Source organism: Artemia sp. Qi Xiang Cuo, chromosome 3 (assembly GCF_049724085.1).
Source record: "Artemia sp. Qi Xiang Cuo chromosome 3, ASM4972408v1, whole genome shotgun sequence".
Classification (NCBI taxonomy): Eukaryota; Metazoa; Arthropoda; class Branchiopoda; order Anostraca; family Artemiidae; genus Artemia; species Artemia sp. Qi Xiang Cuo.
In genome coordinates, this window is record NC_142796.1 from 67,252,626 (window position 1) to 67,268,605 (window position 15,980).

General features: G+C 34.1%; 1 protein-coding gene across 8 annotated transcripts in view; it reads left to right on the forward strand.

The window, feature by feature from the left end:
* Lnk (SH2B adapter-like protein Lnk) overlaps positions 1-15,579 on the forward strand; it is a 51,553-nt gene extending 35,974 nt beyond the window's left edge. For 7 of the 8 annotated variants that reach the window (XM_089086523.1, XM_089086519.1, XM_089086525.1 and 4 more), the window contains 2 exons: positions 3,202-3,432; positions 15,311-15,579. In XM_089086523.1, coding sequence (XP_088942649.1) covers positions 3,202-3,432; positions 15,311-15,421 — 342 coding nt within the window. In that variant the 3' untranslated portion in view covers positions 15,422-15,579. Of the gene's footprint in view, positions 1-3,201; positions 3,433-10,816; positions 10,913-15,310 lie in introns of all 8 variants that reach the window. The other variant, XR_016141528.1, reaches the window with a different exon arrangement.
* Positions 15,580-15,980: the final 401 nt, after the last annotated feature.

Here is a 15,980-nt window from a genome sequence, read left to right on the forward strand (position 1 = left end):
CAGGCGGCTTGATGCTGCAGTGATGTGTTAGTAATAGCAGTATTAGGAATAATCATTTTTGGGGTATTATGAACCTACGGAATACACCGTTGCCTACTGTACCCATTTATCGGTACTTCATGGTATAACGTTACATAAAAAAAAACTGAACCATAGTGCTTGAAAGTATTTATTCTCAACCAGCGATTACTGCCAGTTATAATAGGGTGGAACCTGTTGCGATGCTGTGATATTTCCGATGCGATGGTCTTACTTATGTTAGCTAGCTTTTGTGACAAGTCTATAGCTGTAAGTTGCACCCAAAAGAACAAGATGATTATATAATCGAATTGATTATTTTTAGACCTACACATTCACCGAGCCAGAATAAATTATGATGTTATTTACTTTTTTCTTGAAAAGTGATATGCAGTTGCTTTAAAGATAGGAACGTTTTCCTATTTTCGCATATTTCTGACATATTTTCAGCATATTTTCAATGTAAAAAAAAAAAATGAAAAGCAAATTTGAAAATTTGAGGTAAGTCGATAGATGGGGAGAGCTGAATCCTAGCTATGAAATGATAGTCGTCTTGCTTTAAAATATTAAAACCTCTAGACTGCACAAATATAATATAGATATAAATATAATAAATTATAAAAATAAATATATAAGGTATATAATATATATAAATATATAAAGATATAATATATATAAATATATAAATAAAATATAATATTTAAAAAAAATTGCACATGAAATACAAAGCTTTTTAAACAAGTAATTTAGTAGAATTTAGATTGTGTATGGATTTATCTTGAGAAGGGAGTAAAGAGTTTAGCTCCAGATAAAGTGGGTAGAGGAAGAGCATGTGCAACTGTGCGTCAGGACTTTGACAAAGTTTTTACTAAGATGTTCTTAAGCACATTGACTATGCTCCACCCCACAAGTAAACATCCAAATATTTCAAATTCTTCTCGGTCCTTACATTTGTATAAAAAGAAATATCTTTAATTAGCTAATTACTTATGAAATTCTTTGAAAATTTCATACCGAAATTATTCTTAATATTTGTTTATTCATACTTTAATTGTGTTGAATATCATCCTTTTTTACTTCTTCGTTTTTAGTAAACAATTCCATATTTAGAAATTTTCTTATTGATGCATAAAATTGTTTTTGAGTATTTCCGTGCTAGGCTTGTGGCCTGACATGTAATTCTATGTCCTCGGAATATGGGTTCGATTCATGGTATCGCCAATTATTTGGTTTGGAATGAGAGTCACTAGTGTGACTCTATTAGATTAGCCAGAATCAATCCAGCTCCAAACGGGTACCCGGAGAAATTCAGGGAAGGTGAACACGAAAGATGTGTAAATGTGCAGGATGATTGGTCCCCAACTCACCTTTAAGCTACCTGGCTGAAGGGCTAAGAATTGGAGATCAGCACTGCCAGTAGGGATTGTAAAGTCGAGTGATGTATCCATAAAACTGTTTAAATGAGGAAAAAATTATACATTCGTCATGTAACAAAATTTCATGTACACTTAAATATGATTTAGTGTTATTAAACGTGCGATAAATACATCGCAATAATCCCCTATAAGGAATGTAAAGGAGGGGAAAGCAACGCCTATCGATTAAACGCTAAAAGTACTAATTCAGTAAGGGATTAAAAAATAAATTAAAGAAAAGCTAAAAAAAATTGAAAAAGGTGAATGAGTGATACTTTTGAGCTATTCAGGCATCATGCTCCATATTCCTGAGTCAGTTCTTGAAAAGGTTGCACCTCGCTTGAAAAATTCCTTTAGGAAAAAATATATTTCTTTCCTTTCGCTAATAATGTGTGTGCATCAGTAATATTGATTGCACATTTTGTGAATTGTTATGCTCTTCTCTTCCTACTTTATATAGTTTTTAAGCGTCCGTAACACCTGGCCAATCCCGCTAGGTTATACAACGGGTAGAAGAATTCATTATTAATCCGGAGGGATTTTGCAGCAGTCTAGTTGGGATTTTGCAGAGTCCAGTTCGTTTCAGATTATTACAAGAGAGTAAGCCCTGTTTTGTATTGCGGGGGGATCGATTTGAAAATTCGTGATTGTTTATAAGCGGACTTGTGTTTTTTTCTGCGAGACTATTCATGGCACCAGCCCTGACGTGCCACTGGTCCACCATTTACCTAGGCTTTCTCCCTAAAGCTGTGTCTGTTGATCCTCGTTTTAAAGGAATCAATGGACGGGCTTTTCGGGTAAAAGTACTTCGGTAGACCATTTCGAATGAAGGTGCTGTGTCCTACAGAGTTGTTCTTCAAGTACTTTGTTTTGGGTCTCAGTTTATGCTTTGGGGAAGAGGGCGTTTTCTCCCGTTCCTCTAAGTGAGTATACTCTACGGGTTTTCTCTTTTTTAGTGCCTGTCTTCTGATAGGTTCTTTGGCTAGTTAACCCAGTGCCGTAAATAAGGGGTTTGGGCCCCCCCCCGGGTGTCACTTTCTAGGGGGTGGCACAGAGAGAAGGGAAAAAGAGAACAGAAAGATGAAGGGTCATCTCTACAGTATATTACGACCACGGAGGACCGAGTTCCGATTTGTTAATACATCAAAACAACTGGTAGAAACGTTGGGGTAGAGCGTGGTCTTGATTCAGAACTGGAACTTCTGAAAAAATCTCCACTGAGGAAATTAAAACAGCCTGCTAATCCCAACACAATTCCAGAGTTTGAAATTGATGGAAATGAAGGCCCGTCGAATCTTGAGGTCCTAAAGGATGTCGGACAACGGCCCTTAAAATCTCAGCGATGGTAGCTGCAACCTAGTAAAGAGTGAATCTCGGTCCATAGTGACCGGAAGCTTAATTGAAGCCAATTCAGGAATGGTAACTTGTATTTAATAGTAACAGCTTATTGCGAAAACAAAATTTGTGGGCATTTCGAAGAAGAGCCTGAAAGATCTCGAAAATAGCGTCAGTTTGAATTGGAAGTTGCACTATTGGAATCAACATGGTCATTCTTCTATGTAAGGGTATTACATTACCCCGCTTTGAACAACAAGGGAAATCACTTCTTGTGTGTGGGAAGCTTTAGATTGTGTCTCCTTTTTTGCTTTTTTCCCAGGGGGTAGTTATTAATCAGACTCAAAAAGGGGACGGCACTTTTATAATCGGGCCGGGGTTTCCCCCATGCTAGTTACGCCACTAAATTAACCTTATAAAATGTTTATTCTAGCACCTACGTCTAACAATAAATACGGATGGGAGTTGCAAGGTTCAGCATCTCTGGTTTCCAAATATCTTTGAAATGCTAGAACACTTCAGAATGAATCCTATTCCCCTAGAATCTGGTGGTCTAAGTGATGTCACGCTCACAGATTTTGTAGTTTCTGCTTCAGTGTCGTCTGCTGAGAGGAATAGTCCAAGTTCAGATGGAAGACGGCCACCGTTCCCAGTAACAAGAGAGGTAAACCAAATGAATGAGGGATTCTGTTTAATTTTGTATTGCCTTTTTTATACCATTTTCTTTTTCTCCACACCTTTTTCGTTTCTTTCGTGCTTTTCTTTCATTTGCTTGTTCAGATTTTTTCTTTTCTTTAACTTTGTTTTATGCTTTAAGGTCTCTTTAAGATAGCACTTTCTAAGCAGCGGTGGATCCAGGGAAAGTGGCCGCTTCCCTAGTTTGGGTGCAGTTTATATTTGTTCAGTTTTTATTTATATTTATACGAATATATTGACCACCAAGGGGAAACCGCCGCTTCCCTCACCCTCCTGGTTGGCATTTAATTTAAAAAAGAAATAACAATATTTAATTCTAGCAAAAAAAAAAACTACAAAATTCTAGCCTACGAATACGTCGAGCAAAACAAAGTCATCAGCATTTTAGCCAGGTGATCATCACTCAACATGAAAATCAACGTGCAGGAAGATATGTAAACAGAATTATATATTTAGAGCTAGCTTGAAACCGTCGCTTCCTCCACCTTCCTGGTTTGTATTTAATTTAATTTAAAAAATATTTTAATTTATATTAAATTGTAGCAACAAAAATACCTACAAAACTCTAGCCTACGAATTCGTCGGGCAAAACAGTCATCACAATTTTAGCAAGGCGACCTTACTCTATACGAACATCATCATGCAGGCCAATATGTAAACAGATTTGTATGTTTAAAATTAGTTTCTGTTTGAAATCTTTGTATGCAGTTTTACCCTTGTCTAAAATCAAAGAATGGGGCTTTATGACTTAACACTTCGATTTTTTAAGTTAAATACAAGCCCATTTGTCTTTTGACTTTTGGATTTTCTAGTTAATTGCATATCGTAATTTATTTCATTTAATTTAGGTTAAACATTGCCAATTTTCAAGTTTAACTCCGTGAATATCCAAACAGAGTAACAGGGAACTTAACAATTTTTTAATATTTGAACTGGAAAAGGTTTGCAAAAGTGTTTTTCCAGTGTGAATTTTGTATAAGGGTAGTCCTAGGTACTCGCTTGACTGACAATGTGTAAGCTGTAAGAATAATTTGGTTTGGTTTGATTCCAGTTTTTATGGCTATAATGGAAGAAAGTTTAGAATGTCTAGGCCATTTTTTACGATGACCGATGACTGATTGCCACAAAATGTGGTTTCTGACCATCCTTCCCGGGCCAAACAAAAATTAGGCCGTCACCGAATGGTTATTTTAGTGTGAGAGGTTGTCTCAGTGTGTTGCCACAAATTGTGCTTTCTGGCCATCCTTCTAGGGCCAAACAAAAAGTAGGCCATCATCGAATGGTTATTTTAGTGTGAGATGTTGTCTCAGTTTGTTGCCATAAATCGTGCTTTCTGGCCATCCTTCTAGGGCCAAACAAAAAGTAGGCCGTCACCGAATGGTTATTGTAGTGTGAAAAGCTGTCTCAGTGTGTTTGAATGTTTTCAGCATAAGACTCTTAGTTACTCACTAGCTCACCTTTTCTAAGTAAGCACAGTTAGTTATTTGTGCTATGGCTAAGTTACTCATTATGCTAATTGATGGCTTGCCCAATTGCAAACTGTCTTCGTTGGATGTCCACGTTTTAGAAATTTTAAGTGATTTGTCCAGTGCTAGCTAACCTAACCTTTTCTGTGAAAAGGCCACTTTATCCTTTGCATCTCTTAAACACGGGAAGAAAGCGCTACGTCTGCCCAGGCCTTTAGCTGGTGATCTAGAATATTCTAGTTATTCTAGAATAGATATTCTAGAATACTTACATCATTTCTAAATGAGGGCTGGCTCACTTTTTTTTATTGTCATTAAAACGTGGCTCCATTTAACGACTAGAATATTCTAGAGTAAATAGAAAACTAAATAGAAGCAAGTCTTTAATGATACTAATTCTTTTAAGTAAAGGAATCACAAGCACTAACGCCATTGACAAGGCAGCATTGCCTTTGAGATAAAAGGAATTAGAAGTACTAACGAAATTAACAGTTCAGCATTTCCTATGAGAACTATGAAAGTAAACTCCGAAACAAGCTCAAATCGAGTTTAATTTTTGTTTATTCCGATTTGTATTCTTAAAAAAGAGGTCTCAATGCTTTAGCTTCAACCTGAGATTCTTTGAAAGTAGGCAAATTGTTTTCTTTAACTATATGTTAGCCTTTGTTCTTTTTTTTTATAATATTCTTATTTTTCATACTTTTATTCTTATTGTTGGTTTAATGGAGTTCTTTGCTTTTTTTGAAAAACTTATTTTGTGGAAAAAGTTTTTTTTTTATTTAACCAGGGATAATAGAGGAACAATTCCGTAAGTTCTCCGAAGCCTGGAAAAGACCAATGAAGAAGTGCAATACAGCTCAAGGGAAGATTCTTAATTATATTATTTTTTCAAATAAAAGATTTTAAAGTACGAATTTCTGGACTTTTTCTTCATACCTCCGTATTAAATAAAAAATTGATTTAATTAACATACCCTTTCGAAAATAATGACTAATATATATGGTTTTTGAGGATCCCAAGCTCTGGGCCACCACACCTAAAATGTGGTAGCCTTAGCAGAAGGTAGCATTAACATGGTAGCATGAACTGGGAAATTCCTTCTTGTATTAGTAACATAATTTGTGACGTGCCGTGGCATATTCAGGTTTGTAGACAATAATTAGCGCTAGAAGAAAATAATAAAAGTCTTTAGATCGTTAATTTCAAAGTTTAATTTATTAAAAAATAATGCCCTAATATGCAATCGCTACCTAAACCCGTTTTAAAAACACCTCTTTTATTTTGTGTGTGATGAAATGTAAGGAAATAAAAACCTTACCACCGCCTTTATTTTCTCGTGTAGGGGTTAGCAATGGCAAATACAGGCATTTAATTTCAGCAGGCTTTCTGCCCGCGGCAGTGAAGCCATTAAAGCGGCGTTGAGGATCATGTAATATGATAAAACAAAGGTTTTGAAAAGGACAAAAAATATCGATGTCACTTCAGAGAGCACCCTGTCTTTGGAGGGAGTGAGGAGGGCTGTGACCTGTCTGGCTATAACTCTACCAGTTCAAGTTTTTTGCCATAATTACCTGTTCCTTAATCCCGTTCTGTATTCCATTAGAACGACCGGGCAATTCTTTATAACCCTTGGGGCTCACCTGCCAACTTGCTGTGGAAGCAAGGTACCTTGTTTTACCTTGCACGCTGTTAATATTGAAGATTAAATTTATAATTAATTGAGATAAATTTAATACCCGGGAAACATTTTAATGACAAAGGGAAAGCATAGTTTTTGGTTTAATAGTGTTTTCTCTGAGTCACTAAAATTTTCCACTCCATTAAGCTATTTGAGTTTATTATTATGAGTGATAAAGATACGTTTAAAATGTGAGTTTGCTGTGTCAGCTGTATCAGTGACCGTCATAACTCAGTGGTTCGAACTGCCTGCCTAGTTAACGAACATGGATTGAACTTCAACCAATGGCTGGTTTTTCATTATTTAAACAAAAATTAAAGTTTTATTTTTAATCTTTGCCCAGGGTGGGAGGTTCGATCCTCCTCATCGTTCTACCCTGATATATGAAAAGCTATAATGCTTAAGTTTCAGTTATTAAACGGCCAAACAGATTTCCTATTAGTGCCTCTCTGCCCCTTCCCCTTTCCAATTAGTACCCTAATTGCGGCCCTGATACAGAAATCTAGAAATCTAAACTAGAGCTTGGTATTTAGAATTTAAAATTTCCCATCACAATTAAAAAAAGGTTTTTGATGTGTTTCAGATTTTTTTTTTTTTTTTTTTTTTTTTTTTTTTTTTTTTAGTCTCTTCAATTTCGTGGAAAATCGAAATTTTTGCTTAGGTTTTATTTTAGAAACTACCTAGAGAAATCCCTTATTCTACGTATTTTTTTTTCTACGTATTTTTTTTTCTTCTGGATGTAATTACAATATAATTTTTATTTATTAAATTTTGCTTGGTGCCCATTAGTCTTGTGGAAATATGCCAATTTTGGAGATAATTAGTTGCTAATAGTCATGTATTCAGCTCGAGATATTAAGACAATAAATAGTTTCTTGGACAACACTGTCTTTCCTTTTACAATTGAAAAGAAATTATATTTAAAGAACAGCTATAAGACAATGAAAATAAAATGAAAGAATACTTTATACAAAAATAATAACAAAAGTTAAAATATTCTTGACTTCACATTTGGAAGCTTTTACAAACGTGAAAAAAAAGCTAAAAAAAAAATATAGAAAAAGAATCTAGAAAACCCACAAATGCTATACAAAAACAAAGGAAACTCACATTGAAAAAAAATCTGATTTTCTTCGACTTCTTTTTGTATGAAGAAGTTTTTATTTGTTTATTCTCAGTGTCCTCTTAAAAAAGTTAACGATTTGTTTTTGTTATATGTTTTTGTTTCTTTACATATCATATAAAACGTTTTATTTTTATATTTATATTTTCATAAGACGATACTAGTCTTACACACTCAAGGTTTTAAGGTTCGAACTTGTAACTCAGCCTCTAAAACGTAGAAAACGTAGTTTTTTTCAAATAATAATAACAAAAGTTAAAATATTCTTGACTTCACATTTGGAAGCTTTTACAAACGTGAAAAAAAAGCTAAAAAAAATATAGAAAAAGAATCTAGAAAACCCACAAATGCTATACAAAAACAAAGGAAACTCACATTGAAAAAAAATCTGATTTTCTTCGACTTCTTTTTGTATGAAGAAGTTTTTATTTGTTTATTCTCAGTGTCCTCTTAAAAAAGTTAACGATTTGTTTTTGTTATATGTTTTTGTTTCTTTACATATCATATAAAACGTTTTATTTTTATATTTATATTTTCATAAGACGATACTAGTCTTACACACTCAAGAAATAATTTTAAAAATTGGATCATTGTAATGGATGCGTGGTATATACGTAGATGATCTAGCTGTATTGGCTATTTGTCAATACAGCAGAAATACTTAATATCTGTGAAAGATCATCGACATGTTTAACCAAATTTAGAAATTCCTGGCCGTTACCAATAACAAAATTGGAAAAAGGTTTATATGGGAACGATCGCGGTATGTAGAATATAGGATATTTTGTCTTCTTCAGTATTTCAGTGTTCTTCAGATGATCCAGCTGTGTTGGTTATTTGTCCTACTATGTTTCACATGTTACTTAATATCTGTCAGAGTTTCTCTGCTGATTATGGATAAATTATAGAGATCCTTTATCGATCGTTGAGCCATGAGTCATTGTTGGCCATTGAGCCAACAGATCCTTGGGCCAGTTTTGGCGCATAGGGCATCGAGCCGACGTTTCAGTTGCTGGATTATGATATTTGTATAATTCGTATAAGAATATATGTGCATCTTTCCGCCTGTGGTATTCCTTAATGTCCCTGATTTCACCTGTAAGGCTATGTGGAAATAATATGGCGTTTTTGAAGCCGTCGCATTACCTAGGACTCATCTTGAATGAACATTTGCTTGACCATGATAACGTTTACTGCTCTCAGAGGTTGGTGTACCTCAAAGGAAATCTGCTTCTTTGCCGATTTCGTAATTCCTCAGTTGAGGTCAAGAACTTTTTTTCTGTACTTACAGCCGTAACATTTAATGGAAGGTTCAAGCATTGCGAGAGAAAAATTGTGCTTGGTCCTTTTTTTCTGTATTGCCCTCCAGCATCACTTAATGCTCCCTTTTTTCTGTAGTTCTGCTCCCTTCTACATTTGCTCCTTTTGAGCGTCTCTACATTTTTTTCTGTTCCTTTCTTACTTTTTCTGAATATCTTACTTTTTCTTTTTCTTTATTGTCTTCTTACGCAAGTGACATTTTCCACCTTACCTGGCATTTGATATTCAGATGTTATTTGGGAATTTAATACTGAATCACTAGTGCACCAAGCCGCCTGAGACCAACACACCTGCACACATGGGCGTAGGCAGCATATTTTCTAGGGGGGGGGGGGGCAGACGATAGTGTGATGGAGGGCCTTTTATCAACTGCTTTTCCAACCATCTGCTTTTTCAGCCATATCTAATGTAAATTTGAAGGTCTAGGGGGGGGGTAGCTGCCCCCCCTTCCTACGCCCATGCCTGCACACGTATTTCCTCCATCCCAATTGAAGGTGGGGGAAACACGTGGAGGAGTAGAAAGCTAATACTCAACTAGTCTCGAGATATAAAATTAACGAGCTGTTGGAAATAGCCAAGGTTAAAATTGATAATTTTTACCCTAAATCTGAAAACATTCTCCATCCATAACCTTTTCCCTTTTTCCGCAATTTAATAAATTTTTTAGGTCTTTTCAGTTTTCATTCTTTCATATTTTGGTATTCTATTCAGTTATTTTTCTAGGCCTATTTGTTGTTGTTTTTCTCGTAAATCGTTGCTTTGTTAGAGCGTTTCGTAACTCTATCTACTTATTTTTATTCTCTTTGATTTTTAGAGAAATAGATGAATGAATAACAGCTAAAAAAAATTAAACAAATTCTCTGTTTAATTTGACTAAATTAAACAAAGACTATCATTAACACCAGTAATGAATTTCTCTTTACTTTTAAATGTAATAGTCATTGTCAAAGGTATAGGAATTTAAAATCCTATTTTCCTTGCATTGTATTTCTTTAAGAATTGTTTATAAATTTAAACAAATGAGAATATAGACTGTTGCAGAAGCTACTTAAAAAACAGTTTTTAATAATTAAAAAAATCTGAATATTTCGGCTTCACGTCCGGAAGCCTATATCAATGGGGGAAAAACTAACCTGGGCGAAACATGAAAAAAGCAAAGATAAGAACACACACGCTATACACAGAGAAAGATGAGAAGAAAACTCACATTTAAATAAAAATTCAAAATCACGTAACAAGGTCCAAGACCAGGAATCTGCTATTGTAAACGTATATGTCTTAATTAATCTTTGAATAGGCTGTAAAAATATTACATCCGTTTTTCTGCATTTTCACTTCTTTACATTTGCAAATGGAAAGGCATTGTGGTCTAAAAAATAATTTAAAAATTCCTTTGGCGTGAAAACTCAAATTTTGACTTACAAAAACCCTTCCGACTGAGATTTAAAGAATGTTGCGTGAAATTTCCGAGGCTAGATCGGGATTTGGCGTTAATTTGAAAATATATTTTTCTGAGAAATATGGCAAGTAGCTTCAGGATGAGCATTAGTATACACCTAAAGGGGACAATAAGAGCCAAAAAATGGGTAGCAAACAAGGGTGGAAGTATACAAGATAAATAATAAAATAATAACTAAATAAAAATAAGTGTAATTCATAAGCAGTAAATAATTAGATTGAAATAATAAATAAATAGATAAAGAATACTCTTTGGAGCTTCGCTATTCCATTCTTTTGCTTCGTATTCTCATTATGATATTTGTAGGTATTGCATGATGTTCGGTGATTAGCTAACAGCAAGCATGCCTAGCTATGGGATATGACGCTTAGCTTACTCCCAGTTAAAATCATTATGTTCCCAGTAAGTGTCTTTTTTTCTTTTATTCTCCCGAATTTTTTTTATTTAAGTATTTGTTTCTTTTTGGATGTTTTTTTGCTACTTTATGACAATAGGCTCCTTCTTCCAAGAAAGAAACTCATGCCTGTATCAAACGCTTTTTGGCTTTTGTGCTTCTTCTATGCGGGGTTGCCACTGGACTAAGAAAATATATCATGGCAAATTTCAAGCCACTAAAACAAAGAAAAAATGCCGTGTTACTTAAGTTATATAGGAGAGATGGTCAAGCTTCACTACAGATATATTACGAGAATCTCTCATTAGGAGAACCAACTTAAAAGTCAGTTATCTAAAACATCAGTTGCTATGGAATTTCGAATTTTATTTTCTTGAGTATGGCCCGAGACAAAATTGGCGTTTTTTTCGAGCGTTTGTTTTATCAATTTTTTTTTTTTTACCAATTGTTTGTTAGTGGTGCATAAGATAGTATTACGACGTCCACATTGGATAGTAAAAAGAAACGCTCAATAAAACAAACGTCCAAGGCAGCAACGCAGCCATCAATTATCACTACAATAAACGGTCGTTTATTTTAACACCTACACCAATATTGTGGCCGAAGTCTTCAAACAAATACGAATATATCTATTTAAATTTGGTTACATTATAGCTATTGTTCACTGGTAGATGGCATGCGTGTTTGGAACTTGTCTGTTAATGTTTTGAAATCAGGTTCATAGCTCGTTAGCGCGTTACGACTTAACTCTGTTAAATTCCCATTTATGAGTTGTGAACAGTGCTTTGATTTCATAAGCCTCATTGTTGAAAAAAAAAATGCATCACAACAGCATGTTGTGCCGAATATGGACAGTAATCTGCGAGCAGATTTTCTTAAAATGTCGTGCTTTGATTATGGGACTAGTTTCCAAATCTCATTTGCAGATTTTGTTGTTTTGAGATGTGTTTGTAGGTCTTCTTGAAATTCTAATAATTCCATTGTTTTGCAATTTTTATTTAGATTTTTTTTGCCTCAAGAAATTATCATGACACAGTTAGAGATGAATAGCATAAAATTTTCATCATATTTTTCTTTTCGATAGCCGCATTCATTCTTACAAAGAGCCATATGGCCCGAATTTTTTGGCTATGTGTGTTGTGTAGCATCTAAATTTTTGTCAAGCTAGTCTAAAATATAATGTGCTCTTGAAAAGGTTTGCGATACGCATTTTTTCTCAGACACTTGAATTTAAAAAGTGCGTGTACTAACTAGACAAAAAAAAAGTAGTGGTTTCCAAACTTTATTTTACCACGGCTCCCTTAAAAAAGGGGAGCCGTGCAGGCTCCTCTTGATCATTTGGGAGCCGTGGAGGCCCATTTGATCATATGAGGCCTACCTTCCATTGTATAGATTAACACAGACAAAAAAATTTTAGTACTATAAAAGTCATTAAGACACTCTTACAAACAAATAACAATTTTATATTATTGTCTTTTAATGAGATGGAATGAGATTTTGATGACATTTAATTTATTTAATTTAATGAGATTTAATCTTTTAATGAGATTTTGAAGTTTGAAGACCTTAAGTGAAAGCTATAACAAACGACTTTGGATGCTTTGATTGAATGGTCCATGCAGAAAAAAGTAAATTCAACAAGTTGTTATTACACGTGTGAAGGGTGCAGAAACTTTTTATTGATTAACTCATGCCACTCAATTATTTTATTTCAGACAAGATCGTTGCACAAGTTTTTACGGACTAACCGTTATTAATCATTTCCTTATATTTTGAAGGACTAGCCACTAAATAAATTAGCAACACCTTTTATTCATCTTTTACTTGTATAGCTCTTTAAACATAGTTGCCTATAATTAGTACAAAGTTTGTCAAATCTCGGTGTCAATGAAGAGATGACTGTACAAGGCACAACCAAATGAATACAATATTAGGGAAAACAGAAAATCCTGCTTCATATAAATAAGATTTTGCAAATAGTATAGATGCTTTTAAAGCTTTATTTGACAAAATATTCACTCTTAATATCCAGCCAAAATTGAATTAGGGCTGTATTCTGTGTTTTTTTTAAGAATTATCGCAAGCTAAATGAATCAAGTTTTCTTTCTTTCTCGTTACTTGTTAATTGAAATTCGTCATCTTCTTCATCGATAAATGGATTTTGTATCCACGCATATTTTGTAAAATCGAGATCATGTAAAAGCATTCACGTTTTCCACAAATGGATTTTGTTTGCTTCCATTTTATCTTGGGCAAATAAGTCTATTAGTGGAAACATGTCACAGTAGTATTTTGCAAAGTCCTATGGTGGTGGAATGGGTTTGATTTCAGTTTGATAATACGGAACCCAGGGTTCAAACTCTGCTGCAGCAGCACACTGCAAGACCGACGCACGGACCTCAGTAGTCAAAGAGTGTCGTTAATCAGATACAATAAAAATATTGTTTTTACAAATTTGCCTTCCATAACTTCTTTTTTATGAATGCTTCACATTATTTTTTCGAATCAATATATGTATCTATGGTACTTTTATTCAAAAAACTGAATTTCCTGAAATATCCACAAAACAGGCCAGTTTTAATTACCATACCTAAAACATTTGCATCCTAATTTTGATTTTCTTCAAAAGAATTGTAATTTTCACTTGAGTTCATCACTTTGGCGCAAGATAGCCTTCTGTACTATTGTTCTTCACAATAGTACAAAAGGGGGGTGTAAGTAGCTCCAGTATCGTCACATAGCTTTGTAGATAATTTAAGTTATAATGGAATGTTTTTATGTAGTTTGTGGCTTTCGTTACTTTTGCAAAAATGTCCAAGTTGCTCATTCATATTTTTTGATACGAGAGCTGCTCTGGGGAGCAGGCAGAGCGCCCAAAGAACATTGGGCGTTTTTATTTTGAATAGTGCTAGAAGGCCTGTTTTGTCTCCTAATATTGACTTTGCACCGTCTGTACAGAGCCAAATGCAATTTTTTCCCAATATGCCATTTTCATTAAAAAGAATTGTCGATTATATTAGAAAATCCACTGGATGTGGCTTTGCCAGGAATAGGTATACAAAAAAGTAAACCTACTGTTATATTATTATTTTCAACACATCAAAGATATTCAATTAAACATGCGATTATAGCTACAGCAGTTCCTTCTTCTACTTGTAAAGCGAATTTTGTAGTGCGTATTTGAGAAAATAATTGATAGCAATGCGGGTCAATTAGGGAGATGAGGAAGAGGAGGGGGCTAGTTGGGGGTTGAGCTTCTCCTAAGGTTGGTTGCGCTTGGGGAAAAAATATTGGTTAGATTCTAGTTTAGCTACTTTTCGCTATCTTGGAGAGGGATTATGTTAGGAAAATGAAACTTTCAGTGTCCAGGGCCAAAAACATGCTCTTGAAAGGTATTACCAAGCTTCTATGTTAACCCTGTTCTAATTTCTAAGTCTTAGAAAGTTGGTCCAATCTGCAATCGTCTATTTACCCTAATAGATTTTCCCTGAACAGAGTATCCAGCAGCATCGGTAAAAATCTTAATAGTTTTACCTTGACATGACGAACCTAGATTTCTTCAGATTGAGCCTCTAAATCCCGTCAATCTCGAAAGGGTTAATATATTTTTGTGACAGCGTAGTTTTAATTTCATTGGATTTTTTTGTCAATCTGGGTAATATTAGCGCCCCCCTTAGACTAGTCCGTACCTCCCTAGGGAGGCGCGCCTCCCAGTTTGGAAAACGCTGTAGAAGAACAACACAGTTGCATAAATCCCTAGAAATCACTTCACAAAAAGTTCCAGAGAGAAAAGTGAATGACTGAACTGGATTACACCGGTAGGGGCGGCAACTCTGCTGCTTTGGAATACCAAGGGATAAACTGTTTGACTAGTTTTCAAATTAATGCCCTGGGCCATATTATGGTCACACTTGATAACCAAATCGAAATTACAAGCGACTACGGTGCGAATTATGTATTCGGTTCATAATTCGTGGAGATGAACATGGTTCACCTTTCAAGCTCGAGACAAATGAGTGAAAAATCTGTGTAAAGATTTAAGGCACAATTTTTTATGTCTTTTGTCCACAATTTTCTTGGGTGAACAATTAGAGTGAAATAAAAAGGCTTGTAAAAAAATAATATTTGAAATTTATTTATTATAAGTTTCGTAATTATAAAATTTATATAAATATTTATGCATAAATATAATAAAAATGTTTGAAAATATATAGTATGTATATTTGTCTATTTATATGTTTATACATAAATTATCGATTTATAAATATCTATATTTATCTATATAATAGATAAATTATATATTTATATTTTTATATTATCTATTTATATATACTTATAGCGATTATCAAATTGTTGTATTGCTTTTATTTAAATAAACAAATAAAATTATCTATGTTGCATTTCAGATAATAACTCATAGTGGGTCAGTACGTCTACGCAGTGAGTCTTTGGAGCAGCTACATAGCGAAAGACTTGGAAGTGCCAGGGCTGTAGAAAATACCTATTCTTTTGTTTAACTGAATAACAATTATAAAAAAGTGACGATTTGACAAGGGGTTAGAGAAGAATGTCAGAAGTCTGCAAGAGCTATGTTTTTTCAATATTTATTATTGCTTTTTTGAAATATTTTATGTAAAAAACTATTTGCCATCTGTTGTTTACATAAGGATCTAACTATTATCTTAGAAATAGGAAAAACAAGTCAAAGATAATTGTTTGATCAGCTTAGGTATGTTGTTGTTTTCTTATTCTGAATTCCTAGCATAAGTGCCCATCGATAATAATGTAAAAAGATAGGGCTCACTTACAAATTGTAGTGTGGGTTTCTATATTATGAATTCAAATGTAAAATTTAGATACAAAACTTGTAAAACCAGAGCACCTATGTAGATTCGAGTTTTTTTTTGCTTTTGATTTCCTTAATCATTTTCCTTTATTTTTCTTTCTTTTTTAATTCAGTGTACAATCATTGGTGTAACTATTTTTAAATCATAGATGGGGCTATAAGTCTTCCCCAATCCTTATTTATGGACAATTATATCAGCTTTTATTATATGCTCAAACATTTGTACACCG